At 47.5% G+C, this 26538-nt stretch overlaps 4 protein-coding genes across 5 annotated transcripts; all 4 read left to right on the forward strand.

The window, feature by feature from the left end:
• The first annotated feature begins 4678 nt into the window (after nt 1-4678).
• LOC120893459 (chaoptin-like) lies at nt 4679-9003 on the forward strand. Of its 2 annotated transcripts, none has more exons than XM_040295373.1 (2): nt 4679-4900; nt 5270-9003. In XM_040295373.1, the coding sequence occupies exons 1-2, from the start codon at nt 4872-4874 to the stop codon at nt 8922-8924; spliced, it is 3684 nt and encodes a 1227-aa protein (XP_040151307.1). In that variant the 5' UTR covers nt 4679-4871; the 3' UTR covers nt 8925-9003. The 2 variants fall into 2 exon arrangements, with proteins under 2 accessions (XP_040151307.1, XP_040151308.1); XM_040295374.1 differs by having other exon boundaries at nt 4680-4888.
• A 138-nt stretch (nt 9004-9141) lies between these two features.
• Nucleotides 9142-13215, forward strand: LOC120893460 (chaoptin-like). Its single transcript, XM_040295375.1, is given in 3 exon segments — nt 9142-9472; nt 9556-11307; nt 11310-13215. Coding segments are annotated over 3 exon segments (3624 nt in total). The 5' UTR covers nt 9142-9452; the 3' UTR covers nt 13162-13215.
• A 1583-nt stretch (nt 13216-14798) lies between these two features.
• LOC120894490 (leucine-rich repeat-containing protein 15-like) lies at nt 14799-16052 on the forward strand. The gene is made up of 2 exons (XM_040297107.1): nt 14799-14815; nt 14993-16052. The coding sequence occupies exons 1-2, from the start codon at nt 14799-14801 to the stop codon at nt 16050-16052; spliced, it is 1077 nt and encodes a 358-aa protein (XP_040153041.1).
• LOC120894495 lies at nt 16033-25153 on the forward strand. Its single transcript, XM_040297118.1, has 4 exons — nt 16033-16180; nt 16264-19864; nt 21456-21523; nt 21602-25153. Exons 1-4 carry the CDS (start codon nt 16161-16163, stop codon nt 25047-25049), a joined length of 7137 nt encoding a protein of 2378 aa, XP_040153052.1. The 5' UTR covers nt 16033-16160; the 3' UTR covers nt 25050-25153.
• The last annotated feature ends 1385 nt before the right edge of the window (nt 25154-26538 follow it).

Consider the following 26538-nt stretch of genomic DNA (forward strand, 5'->3'; position numbering starts at 1 on the left):
CAGATCCGTCCGCGAGCGAAGGTTACACACGCTCACTCGCCTGATACGCCATACGGATTCGGGGCGAAGCTGGGTGGGAATGGGAAGCCTGTGTGGATCGAGCTCCAAGCATAGTGAGGCCGCACGGGTACAGCACAGCTTCAGGCCACCGAAGGCTGGCGTAGAATGAATGAAAGGAAAAATAATGAACTTGAAATTCAGTAAAATTACACTTAATTGATTTCAGCTGAGCAGAGGCAGCAGCATTAGCACCCGCAGCATTACGCCGGAAGTCAAACCGTAGTGACTGAGCGTACTGGCTTTTGCTTTTCTTTCTTTCGCTCTTTTTTCAGGTTCTTTCTCGAAGCTTAGCTGTTTCAAATGCTTATCGTTTCCGCCTTCCTTATAATCCTTTCGATCTGAGAATATTTCACTCATCAATGCCAAACATACTTTTAGAACTGTGCGACGACTGTCGACGACCTAAAGAAGCATGCAAATGAAATTATATTAACAGCTTAGAATTGTTGATAGCATTACATAGAGGTCTACTAATCCTGTTTGTGAAGTAAAATATGGCACTTTCAATCATCCACACCGGAAGAAAGGACTCCTACGATTTATCCTCTCCTTAACACTGTCAGAAAAACGAAAGAAAAGCCCTAAGATTGCTCAATTAAGACCGAGAAAGGGATAAAAAAGTGGCTCCGTTCTTTTTTTGTTGTTGTTGGTCTGCGAAAACGTCAACTCACGCAGTTCGTGATCTTTGTCCATCTTGGTCCATCTACGATCAGATCTCACCATGGCCAATGCTGCCACCACAATCTTGATGCGGCAGTGCCAAGTTCCTGACGTTGCAACAACACTCCAGCACGTTGACGACGACCAATGACGCCGTCGACAACGGGAGACGGCGACGATTTCCGGTCACTTAACGACCTCGCCCATCAGTCCTCGCAGGGATGGCGGTGGGCTGCCATTAATACGAACAAAAAGCAAGATGCAAGAGAGAAAAAAATAACCCTTAGCAAAGGTAAATAAAATGTAACACGTACAGGCACGCAAACAGTCGTGGAAAAGAAAGAAACCCCCAGTCGCCAAACCAATCGCTGTGCCCGATCAACCGGGCTTCATTCACCAAAAGGCTGGCTCGTTACGATCGCGCGCAGGGCTCTGGTAGCGCTATCGTCAAAACGCGATCTTCGTCTGCCGGGGCAACGGGAAAGGTGAGCTGCAAAAGGTACTACGCTCATTCATGTTTGATTCGATGTTCGGTGGGGCCAGACGCAACGACGGAGAGAGGAACCAAAAAGAAAGCCGGAGTAGGAGCGGGTTTTGATGGGGCTGCGATGATAAATCATCGTCCTCGAGACGAGAAAGTATTGACGCTGCAATGGCGTTGGTCGAAGGGCTGGTTGTATGGTCGTATGAGGAGGAAATGGGGGGTGATGGATTTATATTGCTAGGAGAGGATGGGGGGTTTTAAGTGGAGGTGTGCACTCCCACCACAAGAAAGCAAGGACGCTAGCCCGGTCTGATTCGGTAATTGATTGAGGGTGCAGTAGTGAGTGTAGCGAAGCCTGGTTGCCCAGAACGTCCGTGTTTTGTGCGAGCTGGTTCGAGCTTTCGAGCGGGCAGGCCGGTCGAATGAGTCGACAGAAAATGATGGACGGTTTGAGGGTGATGGTGGTTGACGGTGAAGAGACGCCATCGTCGGGACCGCACTCCTTTTGTTAGGCCGAGTGTCCGTTTGTTCGACAGGGACATAAGGTCGGTTGACGACCCATCTGGCTACTGTTGAAAACGGGTCACTTTGGGTTGGATCTAATCCACCAAGGAGCCATACATTGATGAACTGTTGATAATTTTATTGTAAAATACTTTCTTTGGAAGAATAAGACATGAAGTCCGCAAATCACGTTAGATGTAAGTTTATTTAATTCAATCTTTCTAAGGTTGACGTTATAATTAAGTCAGAATATCGAGTTAACGTGGCTTTATATGTCCTTGTGGAATTATTTTTTTATATTTTTTGTTTGAAGTTAAATCTCATCTCATCCCATCTCATCTGACTCATCATCTGAATGACAAGAACCTTACTGTGACCTTTTAAAATGCTTAGTGCGCTTTAGTACTGCTGCAAAACCGTCTTCCAACTTTCCAGCAAAAGTGTTTTGCGATCGAAAAGAAAGAAAGAACGGTAGCCAGCATGCACTACCAGCCTGGCCAGCATCCACACAGCCCCTAATCCCTAATGGAGTCTCTTTGATTTGATGATGGATTTCGATTACCGAACGATAAAACATTAGACCCCAAATGAAAACGGTAGCTACCAGGACGGGGGAAAATTACAACCTTCCCTCTTGCTCCTAACTCTTCTCTAGTGGCTTCCACCTCTCCGTCTCTCTCTCTTTGCCCTAGCTCCCGTGGTCCATTTAATAGTAGCCTGCGAGTCCGCGGCGCGTACTGTAAACGCGCAAGTTCTATTCTTCTCCCCAAATTCTCCTCCCGTGCCCGTAGTTTGCATCGTGACGATGTGGACGATGATGATGATGATGGTGATGAACTTTGAACGCCTAGGAATAAGGGATGACGCCTATAATCGGGCCCGAAGTGGCACGGTCCATGCTCAATGGTTGGCTTCAACTGTTGAACATTTATCGCGAGCGTTGCCCGTTTCTACCCGTTTCAAACTCCATCATCTCATTGGAGCAGAGGGTTTTTTTGTTACGTGTGGTTTGTGTACTGCTTTGTTTGAGTGTGTTGTGTATGTTCAAACTGTGTTGACGATTCACGGGCATCCATTATGTTCGGCTAAGAGCAGTGCGAGAGGTGAACGATTCGGTTGTCCAAGAGATATCCAATCAAGAGTAAAACAGGCAACACAACGACAATAAAAAATCTCCAGAAAGCGTCAGAAATGCTTGATTCCATACTCAATTCGATGGTGCTTCCTATCAAACACAAAGAAGAAAAAAGGCGCACATCATTTCCTTCGAAGACGGTACTGATAGTGAAATCGTTTGGATGTAGTATGGAGGGGTGGGGTAAAATTCGCACAACTTTTTTTGTGTGTATATTTGATGGTCAGCGTTCAGGAACTAATATCTTCATTGCGACAGGAAAGCACGATCTTCATTATCATTGGGAGTGTTTTTTAAGGGCCCGTGATCTTCGAGCAATACCTGACAGATCAGTAGCGTTGCCAGAAGTGGAAGAAAAAATCTTATAATAATATTTGGCTTCATTCCAAGAAAGTGTAAATTTTCATTTGTAATTTACAAGCAAGTTGTCCAAAAGCTCAAAAGTTGCCTATTTCCGACTCTTTGGGATATTTAAATTTTCAATTATAATTCAATTTAAAAAAAGGAGAAATTCAATTTGATGACATATCCTAATGAAGAAAACACACACACATACATCTCTTATGGCTTGACATAGTCTTTATAGAAAAGAGAAACTTTGATATTTTTCAATAAACTAGTGCTTAGATATTCAAGAAATGTTGTTGATCGATTAAAATAACTAAATTGCAAATAACTTTTTTTCTAATTTAAAGAAACAAATACATTGATGTTAGTTTAAAAAAAGAGTTTTTGGAACAATATCCTTCTTATTTGAGCTGCACAATATTCATAGATGGTATATGTCTGCCATAAGGTAATATTGCACTTTACTTTTGTTTTATCTTATTGGTTTACCCATAGCATAATAGGTCTATTCAAAACTTTAATACATTTCAAGACTTTTGCTAAGGCATACACCTTGACGACTGTACCATTTGCTTTAGAAGAATGAAAAACAAACATCACAATCACGAGATAACATATTGCAACTGCAAGCAAAGTCCTTCAGATGTCATATAAAATAAAGAAATAATTTTACTTAAACCCTAACACAGCTAGAACAGTTTCCTGCTTGCCATACCGTACCAGGAACTACAGCCGCACAGGTTTCCTAATCCGAGAGATAATTAGTAGCAGATGCTTATGATGGTTTTTTTGCTTTGTTTTGCTCCCATGGCATTACTCAAGCACGCGTCTGCATTCATTAAACCGCACACACACACACACACGGCGGCTTTGATCGCGTACCGTACCGAAAATAGAACTACCGCGTTTGCGGGACATATACATACCTAACATCGTGACACCTTCACAGCTTGCTGCTTCCTTGCCGGCGTCCGGCTCGTGTTTACGCCAATCGCATTTTATTTACAAACAGCCCGGTGCGTATTGTTGTTGGAGGGCGCGTAGTATCGCACACCAAGCGCGTCCATTCGAGCGCGCGATTCTCGATGGCTAATTGATCAACAAAAATGTATCACTGTCGACGCACAATTTTGCTAAAAATTGTAGCACGCCAAAAAGGTCAACGATTCGGACTGAGGTTCGGTGAAGCGGCGGACGAAGCGTGAGGTTTGGCGCACGTCCACCAGAAAATGTCTCTGTTGCAGTTTGTGGCCAGTTTTCGTAACGCGTCGCTTGCTGTACGGTACGGCGCCGTACTTTCACCGCAACCCGGGCGTGTCTCGCCCTTGCTTTAGCGTATGATAGAGATTTGAAATGAGCATTAAACAGGGAGGGATGGGGAGGTGTGAAGAAATGAAGGAGACACGATTAAAATAAAATCCGGCATTACCCAGCTGTGCGGTATTCTATTGTCGGTGTGTGTCTCGTTCCGTCCACGGAATGGGTGACAGAATCTGTTGCTACAATGCAGGCTCAAATTGTCTCAGAGCTCTCAGTTCCGTTCTGATGCTCGGCTAAGGAGCATCGTAAATTGGCCAAATTAGAAAGTTAGTGTTCTAGAAGTTTTTTTTTTCTCATTTTATAGTGTGTGATATTATTAATTATTGTTTGCTGTAGGCAGTTTACTATGAGTGGATAAGGATGAAGCTGAAACAAAAGTACGTTGAAAGGTGAAAGAAACAAATGGAAGGAACGTTTGTTAGCTAGAGTTTTTGTTATTCTTTTACTATTTTGTAACAAAATATTACTGGATAATTAGTGATGAGCGTGATTTTACAAAAGATGTGACGTTGAGACAATCTCTTAGAAGCATCGAGGCTCCTTAAACATTTCAATTAACCGAAGATTATTAACTGTACTGTGAAAATCTGAAATAGAGTCCTCCGTACCTGGTGAAATGTCACGCAAGTGAAAAAAAGCGAATTGGCCCAAAAATATGCGCCCGCTTTTCATTTCCGTGTGGTGCAACGAGCGGGAAAGAAATTCATCTCAACGAAATAGCTTTCTATTTTTACCCGTTTTGCTACCTCTCGTTGCAGTATCTCGGCAGCATCTGCAGGGCTGCTGGCGTTGGGGCTACTGCTGCTCGCCACCACCGTGTCAGCGGCCCTCCCGGGCCATCAGTACACCTTCAGCTGCCATCGACATGGGCGCGAGTGCAAGCTGTGGAATCTGTTCCTGGACACACCGGACGAGGTGTCGGAAGCGATCATCAACACCGGCGGTGACGGAAGCGGATCGTTCGTTGAGGTCGAGATAGCGTACTCATCTCTCCCGATCATCCCGCCGTCACTGTTCGCCGACAACGAGAATGTGGTCTCGCTCAAGATGGAGGACTGTGACGTGGAGCTGCTCGAGTCGAGCACGTTCGACGATGCGCACGAGCTGAAGTACCTGCAGCTGCAGAAGAATCATCTGACCGCGCTGCATGACGATGGGTTTGTGCGGGCGACCAAGCTGCTGCGGCTCAACCTTGGCAGCAATCGGATCGTCACGGTCGGGGAGTTTGCCTTCCGCGGGCTGGACAATCTGGAGACGCTGCGGCTGTCCCGGAACAAGATTGCACAGTTCGCGAGCAAAACGTTCGCCGGGTTGTACCAGCTGACGGAGCTGAACCTCGACCACAACCATGCGGAGGAGCTGCCCGATCGGCTGTTCGAGGAGCTGGGGCAGCTGCGGGAGCTGCATCTGGATCACAACTATCTGTCGGTGTTGTCGCGTAACACCTTTCTCGGACTGACGGGGTTGCGCAAGTTGATACTGAAGGAGAACGAGCTGGTGTCGATTGATCCGCAAGCGTTCGCACCGCTGACTGCGCTGACTGAGCTCGATTTGGAGGGTAACAATCTGAAGTTGATGTCGTCGAACACGTTTCTGCCGCTGGGACATCTGAGAGAGTTGGTGCTGGCTGACAACTACATCGAACGGTTGGACGATGGCATGTTTGCGGGCAACGTAAATCTGGAGATACTGAAGCTGAACAACAACTCGATCGAGGAGCTGCAGCCGGCCGTGCTGGCTAGCTTGAAAAACTTGGAAGATCTGTCCCTGCAGCATAACGAAATTCGAGTGCTGGAGAAATCACTGCTGAAACACGCGACCAGCCTGAGGGTACTGCGGCTGGAGGGAAACGTTCTGCACAAGATTAGCCCCGGTACGTTCGATACGTTGCGACGCCTGGAGACGCTCGACCTGGAGGACAACAGTTTGTCGTCGATCGAGGGAGGCATCTTTAGCGGTTTGTCGTCGTTGGAAAAATTGTTCATCAACGAGAATCAGCTCGAGGAGCTGAAAGCCGGCTCGCTGAAGGGGTTGGAGCGGCTGCGAAAGCTGGAGCTGGAGCAAAACATCATCCGCCGGGTGGATGAACGGTTCCTGGACGATACGACGCAGCTGCGTACGCTTTCGCTGGCCGAGAATCTGATCGACGAGATACCGGCCAAGCTGTTTGCGAATCAGAAAAGCCTGAAGGAGATTTCTCTTGAGAACAACAACATTCAGCAGCTGCCGGAAGGAGTGTTTGCGGCGATCGCGACCTGCCTGGAGGAGCTGTACCTAGCTGATAATGATCTGTCCGAACTGTCGCCGGGCGTGCTGGACCTGCCCCGGCTCGAGCTGCTCGACATCTCCGACAACAAGTTCCGCGACCTGCCGGACGATATGTTCAGCAAGGCGAAGCAACTGCACGAACTGTACGCGGACGGTAACATGATCGATGGCATACCGGACGCGTTGCGTTCGTTGTTGCGCTTGTCGACGCTTTCGCTCACACGTAATCGACTGCACGAGATCGACCCGCAGAGCTGGAGCATGATGCAGCGCCTGAAGGAGCTGTACCTGTCCGAGAACTTCATCCAGGAGCTGACGCCGCAAAGTTTCGAGCGATTGGAATCGCTCAAAGAGCTGCATCTCGACCGGAACCATCTGCATAGTATCCCGCAAAATACGTTCGCGCGTAATGGTAATCTGGAGAAGTTGAACCTTTCGAGCAATCATCTAGTGGGCCCACTGGCAAACAGCTTCGCGGGACTGTGGAAGCTGAAGGAGCTACAACTTTCGGACAATCCACTGGTCGACATGGAGGCGAACAGTTTCCGCGATCTGCGCAAGGTGGAAAAGCTGTCGCTCGAGAACGTTAGCCTGGCGGACGTCAGTGGCAGCGCGTTTTACGGCATGTCATCGCTCGAGAAGCTCGACCTGGACGAGAACCGCGTGCACCGGCTCGAAGGATCCTCCCTGCGGGGGCTCGAGATGCTCGAAACATTGTCCATCAACCACAACCCGGTCTCGCGCATCGATGCAAACACGTTCAAACACTTGGGCAATCTGAAAACTATCTCGCTCGGTCCGGGCTCGATCGACTTCACCGAGGATCTGCTGTCCAACAATCAGCGGCTGAAGGAGCTGTATTTGTTCAACTGTGTGGCAAGTCCGCTGCCGCCACGATTCTTCCACTTCAACAAGAAGCTGCAAACGCTGGCGATCGTCAACAACGCCAAGCTGGGCGGGTTGAACAAGCAGTGGTTTAAGGATCTTTCCAACCTGCAAACGCTGGTGCTTACGCGCAACGGGTTAACGCAGTTCGAGAAGGGCATATTCGATACGCTCGATGGACTGGACGCACTATACTTGTCGGGTAATCCGGTCGGCGAGCTAGATCGGGACGTGTTTTCCCACGTCGTTGGGCTGGAGGTGCTGGATCTTTCCAGCATGAAGTTGCGCACGCTACCGATGGGCATATTCGACAATTTGTACGACCTGGAGCTGCTGGATTTGGGTGAAAACGAGCTTGCAAACGGGCTGACGAATGGTGTGTTTAGAAATCTGTACTCGCTCAAGACACTGTCCCTCGATAACAATCATCTAAAAACGCTCGACACGGTGCTGTTCGACGATCTGAAGAACCTGCGCACGATCGACCTCAGCGGCAACGAGCTGAGCAGTCTCGATCCGCAGCTCTTCCACGATTCACTCGATCTCGAGCTGCTTGATCTTTCCTCCAATAAGTTCACCACCTTCGACTTACAACAGACGACCTTCTTCAAAACGCTGATCGAGCTCGATCTGGACGACAATCAGCTCGTTTCGATCCGCATCACGGAAGACCTGGAGGAGCTGTACGTGGAGAACAATCAGCTTACGGCGATCGAGGTCGACAACTCACCGTCGTACAATCTGCGCAGCCTGTCGATCGCAAACAACAAATTCACCGAGCTGGATTCGCTGTACCGGTTCAACAATCTGGAGGAGCTGGACGCGTCCGAGAACGACGAGCTGCGCGTGCTAGAGTTGGGGCGGATATCGAAAGCCATGTCGGTGCTGGAAGTGCTGAACGTGTCGCACTGCAACATTGAGCAGTTGAATTTGGCAGAGATAGAGATGCACGCGTTCCTGGAGCGGTTGGATGTGTCAGGCAATCGGTTGGCTAGTTTGGAGATGGATGCGTACCGGTACTTCCCGGCGGTGGAAAGCTTCCTATTCGGTGGCAACGCGTTCCAGCAGTTCTCGATCGAGGAGGTGCTCGGTAGCTTTAAGGATTTGGAAATGATCGGCCTGGAGGGGACGGAATGGGAGCCCACCTTTCTGGACGAGCTGGAGCGCTACATCGAGGATAGAGATGTACGGTTTTGGCAGCAGGGACAGGTGGAGACACCGACCTGTACGATCGGGCGCGTCAGTCGGCTGTTCTGTTGAGCGATGCGAGCGTGCTGAATGTGTGTTGTGATTGTGTTGAACAGATTGAATAAATTACGAAAGCCGAACGAAACGAGAATGAACGGAAATGGGAATCCACGAGAGCAACGTAATCTTTGAAAACACAACCCGTTGGTAGACAAATGTCAGAGGGTACTGGATTCTGGTGAGTAACGTTTCTTCTCTGGAGGCACAATATCACAAACAGGTTAGAGGTGATCGTCTGGAGGCAGCATAATCTTTGCAAAAAGGTTGTAAATACATTTGATAGATTGCGTATGGCAGAGCATAAGCAATAAAAAAAAAAAAAAAACAACAAACCAGTTACACCAAAAAACCAGTTGCTAATCGCGTGCAAATGCTTCTCTGAACAAAAAAGACATGCTGATACCGAGTTCAAGGTCATTCGAACGACTGTAAATTTTGGGTATTTATGGCATTGCTGTGGCTGGCAGACGGTTCAGTTCCGTTTCGGCCGCGAGCCGACAACTTCAAGTGTCAGTGTGTGATAGTCCCGAGTGTGATAGGATGGGAAGCTTCAAACGAAGGTATTATAGCATAATTATCATACCCGAGACGGTTCAATAACATTGATCCGAGCGTTTTGTTGTGGTTTTTCTTGTTTTTGTAGTGTTTTGGAAACACTTCCACTGGTGCTGCTACTGATTGTAAGCGTGCGTGGCGAACCTTCCTTCAAATGTGCCGAGAATTATTGCGAATTTGTCGTAAATGAGCAGCTTCTGGGTGGTGATGTGCAGGCATACAAGTTCAATCTTACCGCCGAGTATGGTACGGTTGAGGTGCAGTTCGAAAATTCGCTCGTTTCGATTGTACCGCCGTCGCTGTTCGACGACAATGGGCAGAAAGTGGATACACTCGTAATGCGCCAGGTTGACGTGCAGCGTGTCGATGCGGACACGTTCACGAAGGCGGTCGCACTGAAATCACTGCAGATGCACAGAAATCGCATCCCGAAGCTGTTCAACCGCATGTTCCGCAATGCCACGAATCTGCGGCGTATCAACTTTGGCGGCAATCGTATCGATGCGGTGGAGGAGTACACGTTCGAGGGGTTGGCAAATTTGAGCGTGATTCGGCTGTCGCGCAACAAGATCCCAGTGCTGCCGAGGAAGCTGTTTGCTGGATTGAGCTCACTCACGAGCCTTCTGCTCGATCACAATCGAATTCTGGAGCTGCCCGAAGGGATATTTGAGGATCTCACGATACTTGATGAGCTGTACCTGAGCTTCAACTTCTTGGAGAGACTGACCGGGAATAGCTTTAAGGGCTTGGTTGAGCTAGATAATCTGGCACTGCACAACAATCGTATCAGCACGATCGAAGCGAACACGTTCGCCTCGCTGGCGACGCTACAGTACTTAACTTTGGGATCGAACCGGTTGACCAGCCTGGCACCGGAAACGTTCATTGCGCAGACGAAGCTGGCCAAACTGGACTTGAGCGTGAACCAGCTGGCCGAGCTGCCGAAGGATCTGTTCCGCTACACCACCGCCCTGAAAGAGCTGAAGATGAGCAACAATTCGCTGAAGGAGTTGCATTCGGATTTGTTCGCAAACACCGCCAAGCTGGAGGAACTAGTAATTTCTCACAACGAGGTGGAGTCGTTGGATGCGGCACTGTTTAGAAATCTGCGGAAGCTGGAGATGCTATTGCTGGAGAACAACAATATCGGTCATATCTTCCCTGGTACGTTTGATGCGCTACAATCGCTGAGGGCGTTAGATTTGAACCAAAACGGAATCATGACGATCGAAGGAGGCTTATTCCGTGCGCTGAGGGTATTGGATAAGCTATATTTGCAGAATAATCTTATCAGCATGGTAAGCGGAGACAGTCTCGAAGGTGCCGTACAGCTTACTGAGCTGTATCTGAATAAAAATCCACTCCAATCGATTGACGACGATTTCCTGCGCATACCTTCCCTGATGGCACTTGCAATGGATTTCTGTGACTTAAAAACGCTACCGAAAGGTTTGCTCGCTAAGCAGCAGTCGTTGAAACTGCTTTTCCTGGAAGGTAACAAACTGACCAACCTAGATCCGGACCTGTTTGCACCGCTGCAGGAGCTGGAAGAGTTGGATCTGAGTGCTAATTTGCTGTACAACATTTCGAACGCGTTGGCGAACCTTACCAACCTCAAATTACTGGACCTGTCGGACAATCGGCTGCGCTCGCTGCAGGATAATGCGTTCGCAAACATGACTACGTTGAAAAAGCTTAATCTGAAACAAAACAAGCTGACGGAAATCCCTCGTGCCTTGGCAAAGCTTCCGAACCTGAGCACAGTGACGCTGGAGAAAAATAAGATCAAGTCTACCGTTGTCGGCGAGCCGCTGGCAAATCTGGAGGATCTGTACATGGGGAAAACGAAATCACCAAACTTCGTCTGGATGACTTCCCGGCCGTTGAGGAACTGTACGTGGAGCGGAACCAAATTCATAGTCTATCGGTCGATACGTTCGTCGGCAATAGAAAGCTGAAAACGGTGGATCTGACGGATAACCGTCTGACTGGTCCGCTGGAGGGCATCTTCGCTCCGCTGCGGAAGCTGGTCACGCTAACGCTGAGCGGCAACCCGTTGGGACGCGTGACTCGGGCCACCTTTGAAGGGTTGCTGAAGCTGGAGGATCTCACGCTAAGGAACATAAAGCTTACCGAGCTAACGGGCGCACCGTTTGCATCGCTTTCGGAGCTGGAGAAGCTGGACCTATCGGAGAACCGGCTGGCAGCGGTGGAAGAGGCATCGGTGCGCGGCATTGGCAGTAAGCTCAGGGAATTCTATATCAATGATAATGAGATCGGCATTGATGGTTTGAGCGGACTGGATATACTGAATCGCGTGCAAACCGTTTCTCTCTCCAATCAAAGCATTGTTGTGCCTGATACATTGCTGGCCAACAAATCGTGGATGGTGGAATTTTACGTTCAGGGCGGTACGTTTGCCTCCCTTCCGGCTCAGTTCTTCCGCTCTACTATAGCGCTGGAAAAGCTCTCCCTGTCCGATAACAAGCAATTGGTGAAGCTGCCGAAAGACTTCTTCCAGTACGTGCCGTACCTGGAGGAGTTGGTGCTGCTGAATAACAGTCTGTCTGTGCTGGAGCCGGGAGTGTTCGATCCGCTCGGACTTTTGAGAGAGTTGGATATTTCGGAAAATCCGCTTAAATCACTGCCGGCCGGTTTGTTTGCTCAAACGTTCCTGCTGGAAAGCTTAAGGATGGCAGATGCCAACCTTACCACCTTACCCGCCGGTATCTTCGATAAACTGTACGTCTTGGCCAAGCTGGATTTGGCCAACAATCAGCTACGTACGCTGCCGGAAGGTGTGTTTAACCGGCTGTACTCCTTGGCAACACTTTCGCTCGAGAACAATCAGCTGGAAGCTTTGCAGCCGGCCGTCTTCAAGAGTTTGGAGAAGCTTAATATTGTCATCCTGTCTCACAACAAGCTTGCCGCGATAGATTCTCAGCTGTTCGCTGGATTGCCCGTGACGGCGATTGATCTTTCGTACAACCGGTTCACCACATTTGATGAGAGTGCGATGGCGTTCGCCGGCCGTCTGCTTATGCTGTCGCTGGAAAGCAATAAGCTGACCTCGTTGAAGATCCATTCCACCCTGGAGAAGCTGTTCATTGACGATAACAACCTATCCTCCATTGAAGTGAAGCTCGAAGACTCGTACAGCCACATCACGTCCCTTTCGGCGGTGCGTAACAATTTCACAGCTCTTGACGCATTCTACCAGTTCAAGATGCTAACCGAACTGGACGCGTCATACAATTCGTTCAACCAGCTGAATTTGGACAAACTTTTCAACGAAATAGTACCGCTCTACACACTGAACGTGTCGAACAGCTTCGTGGAGCGCGTCCAGTTCGGGAAGATTGAGCATCCGCCCACGCTGGTTCATCTGGACATCTCCAACAACAATCTGACCGCGTTGGACGTGCGTGCATTTGCCGTGTTCCGCCAGTTGCAGAACTTTGTCTTCGGTGGCAACAGGTTCGATACGTTTGTGGTGGAAGATTTGCTCCGTGCGTTCGACGATCTGCAAACGATCGGGCTGGAGGGTACGGTTTGGAAGTGTGATTTCCTGAAAAGTTTGAAGGCGTCAATGGAAGAAGCGGATGTAACTTTTGCCTACAAGGAGAAGGAAACGGTTGACGAAAGGTTGGAGAGTGTTTGTTCCAAGGAATTGTATGGCATCTGTTGTGTGTGAAGAGGAAATTTTGGAACTTTTGGAAAGAATAAAAGATTAGAGGTTGACATTGCAGTATTTTGTTTGTTTTGATTGACTGGTTTTGTGTTGTTTTGTTGTGTACATTCGAAATACTAACATAGCATAAAAAAAGCATGTGACAAGAAGTAGAAGCAAAGCTGTTAATCATACAGGTTTGATAAGGCCACATGGTTGAGTGAGAATCGTGCCAAGAATTACAATCACCGAACTGCATTGGTTAAGTAATAATCATTTCATTATCATTACCACGTTGACCCGGGGTGATTCCGCCCCAAAAAAGTAATTTGTTTATATGCCTTATCTCTACTGATTGTAGGATTCCCCGTCCTCCCATCTACCTCGTAAGCAATCAATTCAAATGTAGTTTGCAAATTTTGGCAAGCAGCTTGAGGGGCAGATGTCCATGTGTATTTCTTGTTGCATAATACAATTCACGCCTGATAAGACTCTTTCATAGTGATGGTATTGGTTAAGAATAAAAAGTTACTGTGTAACTAGTTTCTATTCCATGAGGAACTAGTTACAGTAACTAGTTTTTAAATACTGATTGTTAGTTTGAATTACAAGAATAGATTGGAAGAATTTAAAGTAAGAAGTAGAAACGTAAGAAGTAGAAGTAAAGTAGAACCAGTAGTTACCACCAATTATAGGGAGTACCAAGTAATCGTGACTAGTTACAAGTAACTGTAATAAGTACTAATATCAGAATGAGTTCCAGAGTTGCATTATAATTCAAGACTAGTTTCAGGAGTGATATTGAAATTGAGATTGATTCTAGAACCAGTGTAACCAACCCTCGGTTCATTTTCAAGATTGATTTGGGTTCAGGATGGGTTCGGTCCCGTGGCACAGTCGTCAACTAGAACGACTCAATAACATGCCCGTCATGGGTTCAAGCCTAGAATGGACCGTCCCCCCGTAGCAAGGATTGAATATCCGGCAGCGTGGTAATGAATTATGTCTCGAAAGCCTGTATAGACCGGCATATCCGCGTAGGTCGTTACGCCAAATAGAAGAAGAATGGGTTCAGGCCAAATTGCAGGTGCGATTTGGATTCGAGATCAGTTCCGACATGAGTATTAGATCTGTTCCAGGACTGGTATGTTTGTAGGGCCTATTAATAGCTCGTCACGGGTTTGGGATTAGTTCAAATACCTGTGTGGGTTCTGGACCATTTCCAGTATCGTTATGGATTGAAGAACAGTTCTAGGATAAGTATGGGGATGTATTTAGGAGCTTTATATTTTATTGTACACATATTAGGCTAAATGTTTAAAGTGAGCTACAAAAGTAATTAGTGGCGAATACTGATGTGATCGAATTAGTAACAAATTTCTAGAAAAAATAACTAGATCATTTTACCAGTTACTAAAGACCATTCACATCTCTAATACATTACCTCAGCATGTGAATTATCATTGAAAGAATCAAAATTGCAGGTCATTGAAGGTGAATCCAAAATCCGAATTTTGTAATCTTTTGTGCACGAAGATGACCCAATGACCCAGCAAAAGCGAGGAGCCGTGCGGAATAAAATCTGCCATCGCGCGGCCACGATTCCTCAGTGTAGCCGAGTGTCTCCCAGCAGTTGGTTCAATTGGCGTCTTGTGTTTAAGATGGGGCTCTGGCCTAGGTAAGTACCACAAAGCAACGTGAAAAGTTTGTTTGATCGTACGCGAAAAAAGTAAACCGTGTGTATGTCTGTTTTTAGTGTGTGGTCCTTGCTACTGCTGTTGGTGGCCCACCAGCAAGTACGCAGCTCTGAATCACCAATCTCCCTAACATGTGAACCACCTACATGTCGATACAGCGGCCTTCGTTTTGCCACTCCGTCCGATACCGCCTCACTATCGATTATCTTCGATTCGGACTACTACAGCCATGTGACCTTCGAAAACTCATCCCTTTCGGCCATACCACAAACAGTGTTCGCAAAATCCAGTGGCGTGGAAACGTTCAACGCATCGGGGTGTGATATTTACGAGTTGTTGCCCAAAACGTTCCGTCACGCAGTTGACTTGAAGTATCTATATCTCGACAACAACAGGCTGCGCAAAACGTACGGTAGTATGTTTTTAGGAGCAAGAAGTTTGGAACTCCTCAGCCTGTCTAAAAACCAACTCGAAACGATCGATCCGCAGACGTTCAGGGGAATTTCGTACGTGCAGGAAATAGATTTTAGTGGCAACCTGTTGCGCACGCTACCGGATCTGTTTTTCGTGGATAAGCCAAAGCTAAAAAAGTTGTCGTTAGCGGACAACTTCTTGCAGGAGCTCAAGAAGGAGACGTTCGGTGAAATGACGGCACTGCAGGAGCTGGATCTGAGTGGAAACATGCTGCGAACGCTTGTGGCCGGCACGTTCGACGGGCCGTGGCAATTGGAACAGCTCCTCCTGCAAAACAACCGGCTAGAGGTGATTGAAGCAACGGCCTTTGAGCACCTGGTCAAGCTGAGGGGATTGAACTTAAGCAACAACAATTTGAAAGTCCTACCAGCAACGGTCTTTAACTCGATGGGTGTTTTAAGGGAGCTGGAACTACAGCAGAACTATCTGTCACACCTGGACAGTGCCACGTTCGAGGAGAATCTCAGATTGGTGATGATCAATCTGGACAACAATACGATCGCAACGCTCCAGCCCGCATTGATACAGAATCTCACCGATCTGCAGCGTTTCTCTATCGAGTATAATCAATTGCAGGAGCTGGATGTGCAGCTGTTCGCGCACAGTACCGATCTGAAGCGGCTGTGGTTGACTGGAAACTTCCTGCGGCACATCAATCCCGGTACGTTTGACACGTTGGAACAGTTGGAAGATTTGTACCTTGCAGGTAACTTGCTTAGTTCAAGGTCATTCGAACGACTGTAAATTTTGGGTATTTATGGCATTGCTGTGGCTGGCAGACGGTTCAGTTCCGTTTCGGCCGCGAGCCGACAACTTCAAGTGTCAGTGTGTGATAGTCCCGAGTGTGATAGGATGGGAAGCTTCAAACGAAGGTATTATAGCATAATTATCATACCCGAGACGGTTCAATAACATTGATCCGAGCGTTTTGTTGTGGTTTTTCTTGTTTTTGTAGTGTTTTGGAAACACTTCCACTGGTGCTGCTACTGATTGTAAGCGTGCGTGGCGAACCTTCCTTCAAATGTGCCGAGAATTATTGCGAATTTGTCGTAAATGAGCAGCTTCTGGGTGGTGATGTGCAGGCATACAAGTTCAATCTTACCGCCGAGTATGGTACGGTTGAGGTGCAGTTCGAAAATTCGCTCGTTTCGATTGTACCGCCGTCGCTGTTCGACGACAATGGGCAGAAAGTGGATACACTCGTAATGCGCCAGGTTGACGTGCAGCGTGTCGATGCGGACACGTTCACGAAGGCGGTCGCACTGAAATCACTGCAGATGCACAGAAATCGCATCCCGAAGCTGTTCAACCGCATGTTCCGCAATGCCACGAATCTGCGGCGTATCAACTTTGGCGGCAATCGTATCGATGCGGTGGAGGAGTACACGTTCGAGGGGTTGGCAAATTTGAGCGTGATTCGGCTGTCGCGCAACAAGATCCCAGTGCTGCCGAGGAAGCTGTTTGCTGGATTGAGCTCACTCACGAGCCTTCTGCTCGATCACAATCGAATTCTGGAGCTGCCCGAAGGGATATTTGAGGATCTCACGATACTTGATGAGCTGTACCTGAGCTTCAACTTCTTGGAGAGACTGACCGGGAATAGCTTTAAGGGCTTGGTTGAGCTAGATAATCTGGCACTGCACAACAATCGTATCAGCACGATCGAAGCGAACACGTTCGCCTCGCTGGCGACGCTACAGTACTTAACTTTGGGATCGAACCGGTTGACCAGCCTGGCACCGGAAACGTTCATTGCGCAGACGAAGCTGGCCAAACTGGACTTGAGCGTGAACCAGCTGGCCGAGCTGCCGAAGGATCTGTTCCGCTACACCACCGCCCTGAAAGAGCTGAAGATGAGCAACAATTCGCTGAAGGAGTTGCATTCGGATTTGTTCGCAAACACCGCCAAGCTGGAGGAACTAGTAATTTCTCACAACGAGGTGGAGTCGTTGGATGCGGCACTGTTTAGAAATCTGCGGAAGCTGGAGATGCTATTGCTGGAGAACAACAATATCGGTCATATCTTCCCTGGTACGTTTGATGCGCTACAATCGCTGAGGGCGTTAGATTTGAACCAAAACGGAATCATGACGATCGAAGGAGGCTTATTCCGTGCGCTGAGGGTATTGGATAAGCTATATTTGCAGAATAATCTTATCAGCATGGTAAGCGGAGACAGTCTCGAAGGTGCCGTACAGCTTACTGAGCTGTATCTGAATAAAAATCCACTCCAATCGATTGACGACGATTTCCTGCGCATACCTTCCCTGATGGCACTTGCAATGGATTTCTGTGACTTAAAAACGCTACCGAAAGGTTTGCTCGCTAAGCAGCAGTCGTTGAAACTGCTTTTCCTGGAAGGTAACAAACTGACCAACCTAGATCCGGACCTGTTTGCACCGCTGCAGGAGCTGGAAGAGTTGGATCTGAGTGCTAATTTGCTGTACAACATTTCGAACGCGTTGGCGAACCTTACCAACCTCAAATTACTGGACCTGTCGGACAATCGGCTGCGCTCGCTGCAGGATAATGCGTTCGCAAACATGACTACGTTGAAAAAGCTTAATCTGAAACAAAACAAGCTGACGGAAATCCCTCGTGCCTTGGCAAAGCTTCCGAACCTGAGCACAGTGACGCTGGAGAAAAATAAGATCAAGTCTACCGTTGTCGGCGAGCCGCTGGCAAATCTGGAGGATCTGTACATGGGGGAAAACGAAATCACCAAACTTCGTCTGGATGACTTCCCGGCCGTTGAGGAACTGTACGTGGAGCGGAACCAAATTCATAGTCTATCGGTCGATACGTTCGTCGGCAATAGAAAGCTGAAAACGGTGGATCTGACGGATAACCGTCTGACTGGTCCGCTGGAGGGCATCTTCGCTCCGCTGCGGAAGCTGGTCACGCTAACGCTGAGCGGCAACCCGTTGGGACGCGTGACTCGGGCCACCTTTGAAGGGTTGCTGAAGCTGGAGGATCTCACGCTAAGGAACATAAAGCTTACCGAGCTAACGGGCGCACCGTTTGCATCGCTTTCGGAGCTGGAGAAGCTGGACCTATCGGAGAACCGGCTGGCAGCGGTGGAAGAGGCATCGGTGCGCGGCATTGGCAGTAAGCTCAGGGAATTCTATATCAATGATAATGAGATCGGCATTGATGGTTTGAGCGGACTGGATATACTGAATCGCGTGCAAACCGTTTCTCTCTCCAATCAAAGCATTGTTGTGCCTGATACATTGCTGGCCAACAAATCGTGGATGGTGGAATTTTACGTTCAGGGCGGTACGTTTGCCTCCCTTCCGGCTCAGTTCTTCCGCTCTACTATAGCGCTGGAAAAGCTCTCCCTGTCCGATAACAAGCAATTGGTGAAGCTGCCGAAAGACTTCTTCCAGTACGTGCCGTACCTGGAGGAGTTGGTGCTGCTGAATAACAGTCTGTCTGTGCTGGAGCCGGGAGTGTTCGATCCGCTCGGACTTTTGAGAGAGTTGGATATTTCGGAAAATCCGCTTAAATCACTGCCGGCCGGTTTGTTTGCTCAAACGTTCCTGCTGGAAAGCTTAAGGATGGCAGATGCCAACCTTACCACCTTACCCGCCGGTATCTTCGATAAACTGTACGTCTTGGCCAAGCTGGATTTGGCCAACAATCAGCTACGTACGCTGCCGGAAGGTGTGTTTAACCGGCTGTACTCCTTGGCAACACTTTCGCTCGAGAACAATCAGCTGGAAGCTTTGCAGCCGGCCGTCTTCAAGAGTTTGGAGAAGCTTAATATTGTCATCCTGTCTCACAACAAGCTTGCCGCGATAGATTCTCAGCTGTTCGCTGGATTGCCCGTGACGGCGATTGATCTTTCGTACAACCGGTTCACCACATTTGATGAGAGTGCGATGGCGTTCGCCGGCCGTCTGCTTATGCTGTCGCTGGAAAGCAATAAGCTGACCTCGTTGAAGATCCATTCCACCCTGGAGAAGCTGTTCATTGACGATAACAACCTATCCTCCATTGAAGTGAAGCTCGAAGACTCGTACAGCCACATCACGTCCCTTTCGGCGGTGCGTAACAATTTCACAGCTCTTGACGCATTCTACCAGTTCAAGATGCTAACCGAACTGGACGCGTCATACAATTCGTTCAACCAGCTGAATTTGGACAAACTTTTCAACGAAATAGTACCGCTCTACACACTGAACGTGTCGAACAGCTTCGTGGAGCGCGTCCAGTTCGGGAAGATTGAGCATCCGCCCACGCTGGTTCATCTGGACATCTCCAACAACAATCTGACCGCGTTGGACGTGCGTGCATTTGCCGTGTTCCGCCAGTTGCAGAACTTTGTCTTCGGTGGCAACAGGTTCGATACGTTTGTGGTGGAAGATTTGCTCCGTGCGTTCGACGATCTGCAAACGATCGGGCTGGAGGGTACGGTTTGGAAGTGTGATTTCCTGAAAAGTTTGAAGGCGTCAATGGAAGAAGCGGATGTAACTTTTGCCTACAAGGAGAAGGAAACGGTTGACGAAAGGTTGGAGAGTGTTTGTTCCAAGGAATTGTATGGCATCTGTTGTGTGTGAAGAGGAAATTTTGGAACTTTTGGAAAGAATAAAAGATTAGAGGTTGACATTGCAGTATTTTGTTTGTTTTGATTGACTGGTTTTGTGTTGTTTTGTTGTGTACATTCGAAATACTAACATAGCATAAAAAAGCATGTGACAAGAAGTAGAAGCAAAGCTGTTAATCATACAGGTTTGATAAGGCCACATGGTTGAGTGAGAATCGTGCCAAGAATTACAATCACCGAACTGCATTGGTTAAGTAATAATCATTTCATTATCATTACCACGTTGACCCGGGGTGATTCCGCCCCAAAAAAGTAATTTGTTTATATGCCTTATCTCTACTGATTGTAGGATTCCCCGTCCTCCCATCTACCTCGTAAGCAATCAATTCAAATGTAGTTTGCAAATTTTGGCAAGCAGCTTGAGGGGCAGATGTCCATGTGTATTTCTTGTTGCATAATACAATTCACGCCTGATAAGACTCTTTCATAGTGATGGTATTGGTTAAGAATAAAAAGTTACTGTGTAACTAGTTTCTATTCCATGAGGAACTAGTTACAGTAACTAGTTTTTAAATACTGATTGTTAGTTTGAATTACAAGAATAGATTGGAAGAATTTAAAGTAAGAAGTAGAAACGTAAGAAGTAGAAGTAAAGTAGAACCAGTAGTTACCACCAATTATAGGGAGTACCAAGTAATCGTGACTAGTTACAAGTAACTGTAATAAGTACTAATATCAGAATGAGTTCCAGAGTTGCATTATAATTCAAGACTAGTTTCAGGAGTGATATTGAAATTGAGATTGATTCTAGAACCAGTGTAACCAACCCTCGGTTCATTTTCAAGATTGATTTGGGTTCAGGATGGGTTCGGTCCCGTGGCACAGTCGTCAACTAGAACGACTCAATAACATGCCCGTCATGGGTTCAAGCCTAGAATGGACCGTCCCCCCGTAGCAAGGATTGAATATCCGGCAGCGTGGTAATGAATTATGTCTCGAAAGCCTGTATAGACCGGCATATCCGCGTAGGTCGTTACGCCAAATAGAAGAAGAATGGGTTCAGGCCAAATTGCAGGTGCGATTTGGATTCGAGATCAGTTCCGACATGAGTATTAGATCTGTTCCAGGACTGGTATGTTTGTAGGGCCTATTAATAGCTCGTCACGGGTTTGGGATTAGTTCAAATACCTGTGTGGGTTCTGGACCATTTCCAGTATCGTTATGGATTGAAGAACAGTTCTAGGATAAGTATGGGGATGTATTTAGGAGCTTTATATTTTATTGTACACATATTAGGCTAAATGTTTAAAGTGAGCTACAAAAGTAATTAGTGGCGAATACTGATGTGATCGAATTAGTAACAAATTTCTAGAAAAAATAACTAGATCATTTTACCAGTTACTAAAGACCATTCACATCTCTAATACATTACCTCAGCATGTGAATTATCATTGAAAGAATCAAAATTGCAGGTCATTGAAGGTGAATCCAAAATCCGAATTTTGTAATCTTTTGTGCACGAAGATGACCCAATGACCCAGCAAAAGCGAGGAGCCGTGCGGAATAAAATCTGCCATCGCGCGGCCACGATTCCTCAGTGTAGCCGAGTGTCTCCCAGCAGTTGGTTCAATTGGCGTCTTGTGTTTAAGATGGGGCTCTGGCCTAGGTAAGTACCACAAAGCAACGTGAAAAGTTTGTTTGATCGTACGCGAAAAAAGTAAACCGTGTGTATGTCTGTTTTTAGTGTGTGGTCCTTGCTACTGCTGTTGGTGGCCCACCAGCAAGTACGCAGCTCTGAATCACCAATCTCCCTAACATGTGAACCACCTACATGTCGATACAGCGGCCTTCGTTTTGCCACTCCGTCCGATACCGCCTCACTATCGATTATCTTCGATTCGGACTACTACAGCCATGTGACCTTCGAAAACTCATCCCTTTCGGCCATACCACAAACAGTGTTCGCAAAATCCAGTGGCGTGGAAACGTTCAACGCATCGGGGTGTGATATTTACGAGTTGTTGCCCAAAACGTTCCGTCACGCAGTTGACTTGAAGTATCTATATCTCGACAACAACAGGCTGCGCAAAACGTACGGTAGTATGTTTTTAGGAGCAAGAAGTTTGGAACTCCTCAGCCTGTCTAAAAACCAACTCGAAACGATCGATCCGCAGACGTTCAGGGGAATTTCGTACGTGCAGGAAATAGATTTTAGTGGCAACCTGTTGCGCACGCTACCGGATCTGTTTTTCGTGGATAAGCCAAAGCTAAAAAAGTTGTCGTTAGCGGACAACTTCTTGCAGGAGCTCAAGAAGGAGACGTTCGGTGAAATGACGGCACTGCAGGAGCTGGATCTGAGTGGAAACATGCTGCGAACGCTTGTGGCCGGCACGTTCGACGGGCCGTGGCAATTGGAACAGCTCCTCCTGCAAAACAACCGGCTAGAGGTGATTGAAGCAACGGCCTTTGAGCACCTGGTCAAGCTGAGGGGATTGAACTTAAGCAACAACAATTTGAAAGTCCTACCAGCAACGGTCTTTAACTCGATGGGTGTTTTAAGGGAGCTGGAACTACAGCAGAACTATCTGTCACACCTGGACAGTGCCACGTTCGAGGAGAATCTCAGATTGGTGATGATCAATCTGGACAACAATACGATCGCAACGCTCCAGCCCGCATTGATACAGAATCTCACCGATCTGCAGCGTTTCTCTATCGAGTATAATCAATTGCAGGAGCTGGATGTGCAGCTGTTCGCGCACAGTACCGATCTGAAGCGGCTGTGGTTGACTGGAAACTTCCTGCGGCACATCAATCCCGGTACGTTTGACACGTTGGAACAGTTGGAAGATTTGTACCTTGCAGGTAACTTGCTTAGCACGTTCGAGGGAGGTTTGTTCCGTAATTGTAGCGAGCTGAAGGAGCTTGATTTGGGTGGGAATCGTATCAAACGTTTGGTGGCCGGTTCGCTGGAAGGGGCTTCAAAGCTTCAAAAGCTAACGATCGACAAGAATGAGGTGACGGAGATTGAAGAACACTTCCTGGACGATACACCGCTGCTAGATACCTTTTCGGCAGAGAACAACTTCATTCGGAACGTTCCAGTGGGTCTGTTTGACAAGTTAACCAACTTAACGACCATTATTTTGTCGGATAATCAGATCAAAGAACTAGCGCCGGGTACATTTCAAGGGCTGGAAAGTGTTATAAATTTGCATCTTAACCAAAACCAGCTTAAACACATCGATGCAAGCCTTTTAAATCTAACCAATCTGGAGTATTTGGATTTGTCGTACAATTTCATTCGAGAGTTTGATGAAACTGCTCTTGAGGGCGTCCCGAATCTGGTGACCTTAGATCTCGATTCGAACCGCCTCGATCGTATCCCACCGGCCATCAACAAAACCATTAAACTGGACTACCTTGGGTTGCAGCGGAACAGGATCAGCCGGTTAGAGTCGGGACAGTTCAGCCAGCTGTCCAGCTTGCTTACGTTGAACCTGGACGGCAACAAGATAGCAACGATGGAGCAGGGTTGTTTCCGTGGGTTGCAATCTCTGACAATGCTGGCATTTGTGAATGCTACACCGGAATACGAATCACTCGATCTTTTCAATGATTTACAAAATCTCACTCAACTTTTCCTGGAAGAAACGAACTATACAGGGCTGAACAGTGTCCGGCTCGATTCGCTGCAAAGCCTGGACATCCTATCGCTCGATACCAACTCTCTGATTGGTGTGGATCCGGGATTCCTATCCGGCTTGAAAACCCTCACACGAATCTCGCTGAAAAATAGTTCTATCAGATTCAATGCAAGCTACTTTAGATCAATCCCGAACTTGGAATATATAGCCTTTACCAGCAACGAAAGCATAGCCCTTGATGAGACGTTCTTTGCGGGAGCGCCAAGCTTACAAACGGTTGATATTCAGGACACACTGCTGGAATCAATCAGCGTAAATGCGTTCCGACGGTTAACCAATCTGACCGAACTGTATATTGGCCCATTCAAGGGCGAGCTGAAGGACATCTTCACCGGGAACGAAGCACTGAAAACATTGAGGATGAAGCAGATGAACTTTACCACCCTGCCGGACCATTTCTTCTGGGCAAACCGTAGACTGGACACGCTGACGATCGATGACAACCCGAACTTGTGCGAGCTGAAACCGGCCTGGTTTAAGCATATGGCGTATCTCGACTATCTGGACGTATCGTCCAACAACATTTCGGGACTTTCGGTGGACCTGTTCGATAATACTCCCGTGCTGCATCAATTGTACCTGGCGGAAAATCCACTCCGTGTGCTTGATGTCGACGTGTTCCGCAAGGTGGGCGCTCTAACAGTGCTCGATCTCGAGGACGCGTTGCTGACCGACCTACCGGTAGGAATATTTGATGGGCTGTTCAAGCTAGAGGAGCTGTTCCTGGGCAACAATAAGCTGTCGAACCTACGGAACGGTACCTTCCGGGAGCTGTACTCGTTGCGGATGCTCTGGTTGTCCAACAACTCGATCGAACACGTCGATCCATTCCTGTTTGCGGATATGCCCAGGCTGAAGGAGATCTCGCTAAACGACAACCGGTTGACCAGTCTTGATGATCGACTATTCGCTGCTCAGCTGGCATTGCAAAACCTACACCTTTCTGGCAATCGGCTTGTTGCATTCGATCTCACCACAATGCCCTATGCCAGTACGCTGATTTACCTTGGACTCGATACTAACCAGCTACGATCAGTGAAGATCACACCTGCTTTGGAGTTTCTTACCGCCGATGATAACCAACTGTCCGTCGTGGAGACATCCGACTCGGACTACTACCGGCTGGCGACACTTTCGGTGCAGAACAATAGCTTCAGCTCGCTGGAATCGATCTACCGGTTTGATCGATTGCAGGAGCTAAACGTCACGTTGAACCGCATTGCGGTGCTGGATTTCACCATGATCGCTACCAAGTTCCCGCGGTTGGCCGTTTTAAATGCGTCGGTGTGTGCTGTCGAGTCACTGGGAGGTACAGTTAATCCGTACGAGCTAAAGGAGCTGCAGCATTTGGACTTGTCAAACAATACGCTGACCAAGGAGGAAATGAGCAAGATGGGCAAGATGCCGAGATTGAAGACCTTATTCAGTGCTGATAATCGTATCCATGGCGTGTTGCGACTGCTCGATCGATTGTCAAAGTTTTAGGGTCGACTTCTAAAGGTCAATGGTGAGTTTGGATGATTGTGAAAAGCAATGTTAATTTGATATGGCAAACATAAATGAATAAATATCTTTTGAATGATAACATATTTTTTACAGTAAAATAAGAAAAAAGGTTTGTTTGTAACACGGAGTATTGGTGAGTATGTATGCGCTTTCGTTATCGTAATCTGTTTCACGTTAAGAAATAGGTATAATTGAGAAAAGTATCTGTTTGCATATCAAAAGAGCTACAAGAGTTAAAAACACAAACTTCTTTGTTTATGTTTTGTTTCGGTTCATAGAGTTAGTAAAACCAATTGAAAATGAAATATTAAAATCAAATTGTTCAAAATCAAATTTAACAGGCATCCCGGAAGCATGGGACACCGTGATGGATGAAATTCTCATCACCTTCTTTCGCTAACGTGACCGCCAACCGTGGCGGAAGCAAACAGCATCAACACTTTCCAACCATACATACAAACACTGCCCAAACCGCACGCTGGTGTGCTTAATTATCGATCCGATCATTATTGCTGCCGCTCGATCGGCTTCGTACGACGTAAGAGTTGGTCACAGTACCATCAGTAAGCTTACAGCGCTCGAAAAATATCTTCCATTCTTCGCTCCTTCATTCTCAGCCTCCAAAAAAACTACAGCAAAAACGGTACGAAAGCGTTATCCCCCAACAAACTGGGCAACCATTCGGGCTTCCCGCTGCTTTCGATGATCGGCTACCATTCGTGTGGTCCATCTTATATTTTTTTCATGAATGGCGATCTCGGAACAATCTCACTTCCAGTAGCTAGCGATGGGGAGGTAGAAAACAAGAACAGTAAAAACCCAAACTTCATGAAACAATTGATTTTGGTACGGTGCTGTGAATGAGTGTTGGTCAGATTGATCGACCACCTCCTGGTGGGGTAAGATTGCACCATTTGCCACGTTTGCCTAGGACAGCAAGGGTGTGGTGTTTGTGAGCTAGCAAAACGACGGCAGGTGTCCCGGATACGCAACGGTGGCCATCACTGCATGGTCTAGGTGAGAAGATTTGGGATGCTGCTGGTTAGCAGACCCGCAGCACGTAAATAGCCATTCCAGAGTCGAGGGGGGATGTGATTTGTGCGACGGATCAAAAATAGACCCTACATAAGCTACCGGAGAAGGTGCGGAAGAGGGAGGGAGCCAACAAAATGCCCGTCCAAAGCCCACGGAAGGAAAATGTTCGGTTTGGGAAATTCGATAATAATTCATCTATTTATTATACGATTATCGACGGACAATTATGAGCAGTGCGTGGTGAAGGATTTAGTTTTTTTTTCGTTGCTTCTATTCACACACCACCCCATCTCGACAGTTTTCGACACGTTGGACCCAGCTGGGAGTTGGACTTTACCTCCTCTCTCCCTGGGGTAGCTTCTGGTTCTCGATGTTACGTTCACCTTGTTTGCTGTATGGGATGGTCTTGTTGGTTGCGGGTTGGTGTAAAATT

This window comes from Anopheles arabiensis, chromosome 2 (assembly GCF_016920715.1).
Source record: "Anopheles arabiensis isolate DONGOLA chromosome 2, AaraD3, whole genome shotgun sequence".
Classification (NCBI taxonomy): Eukaryota; Metazoa; Arthropoda; class Insecta; order Diptera; family Culicidae; genus Anopheles; species Anopheles arabiensis.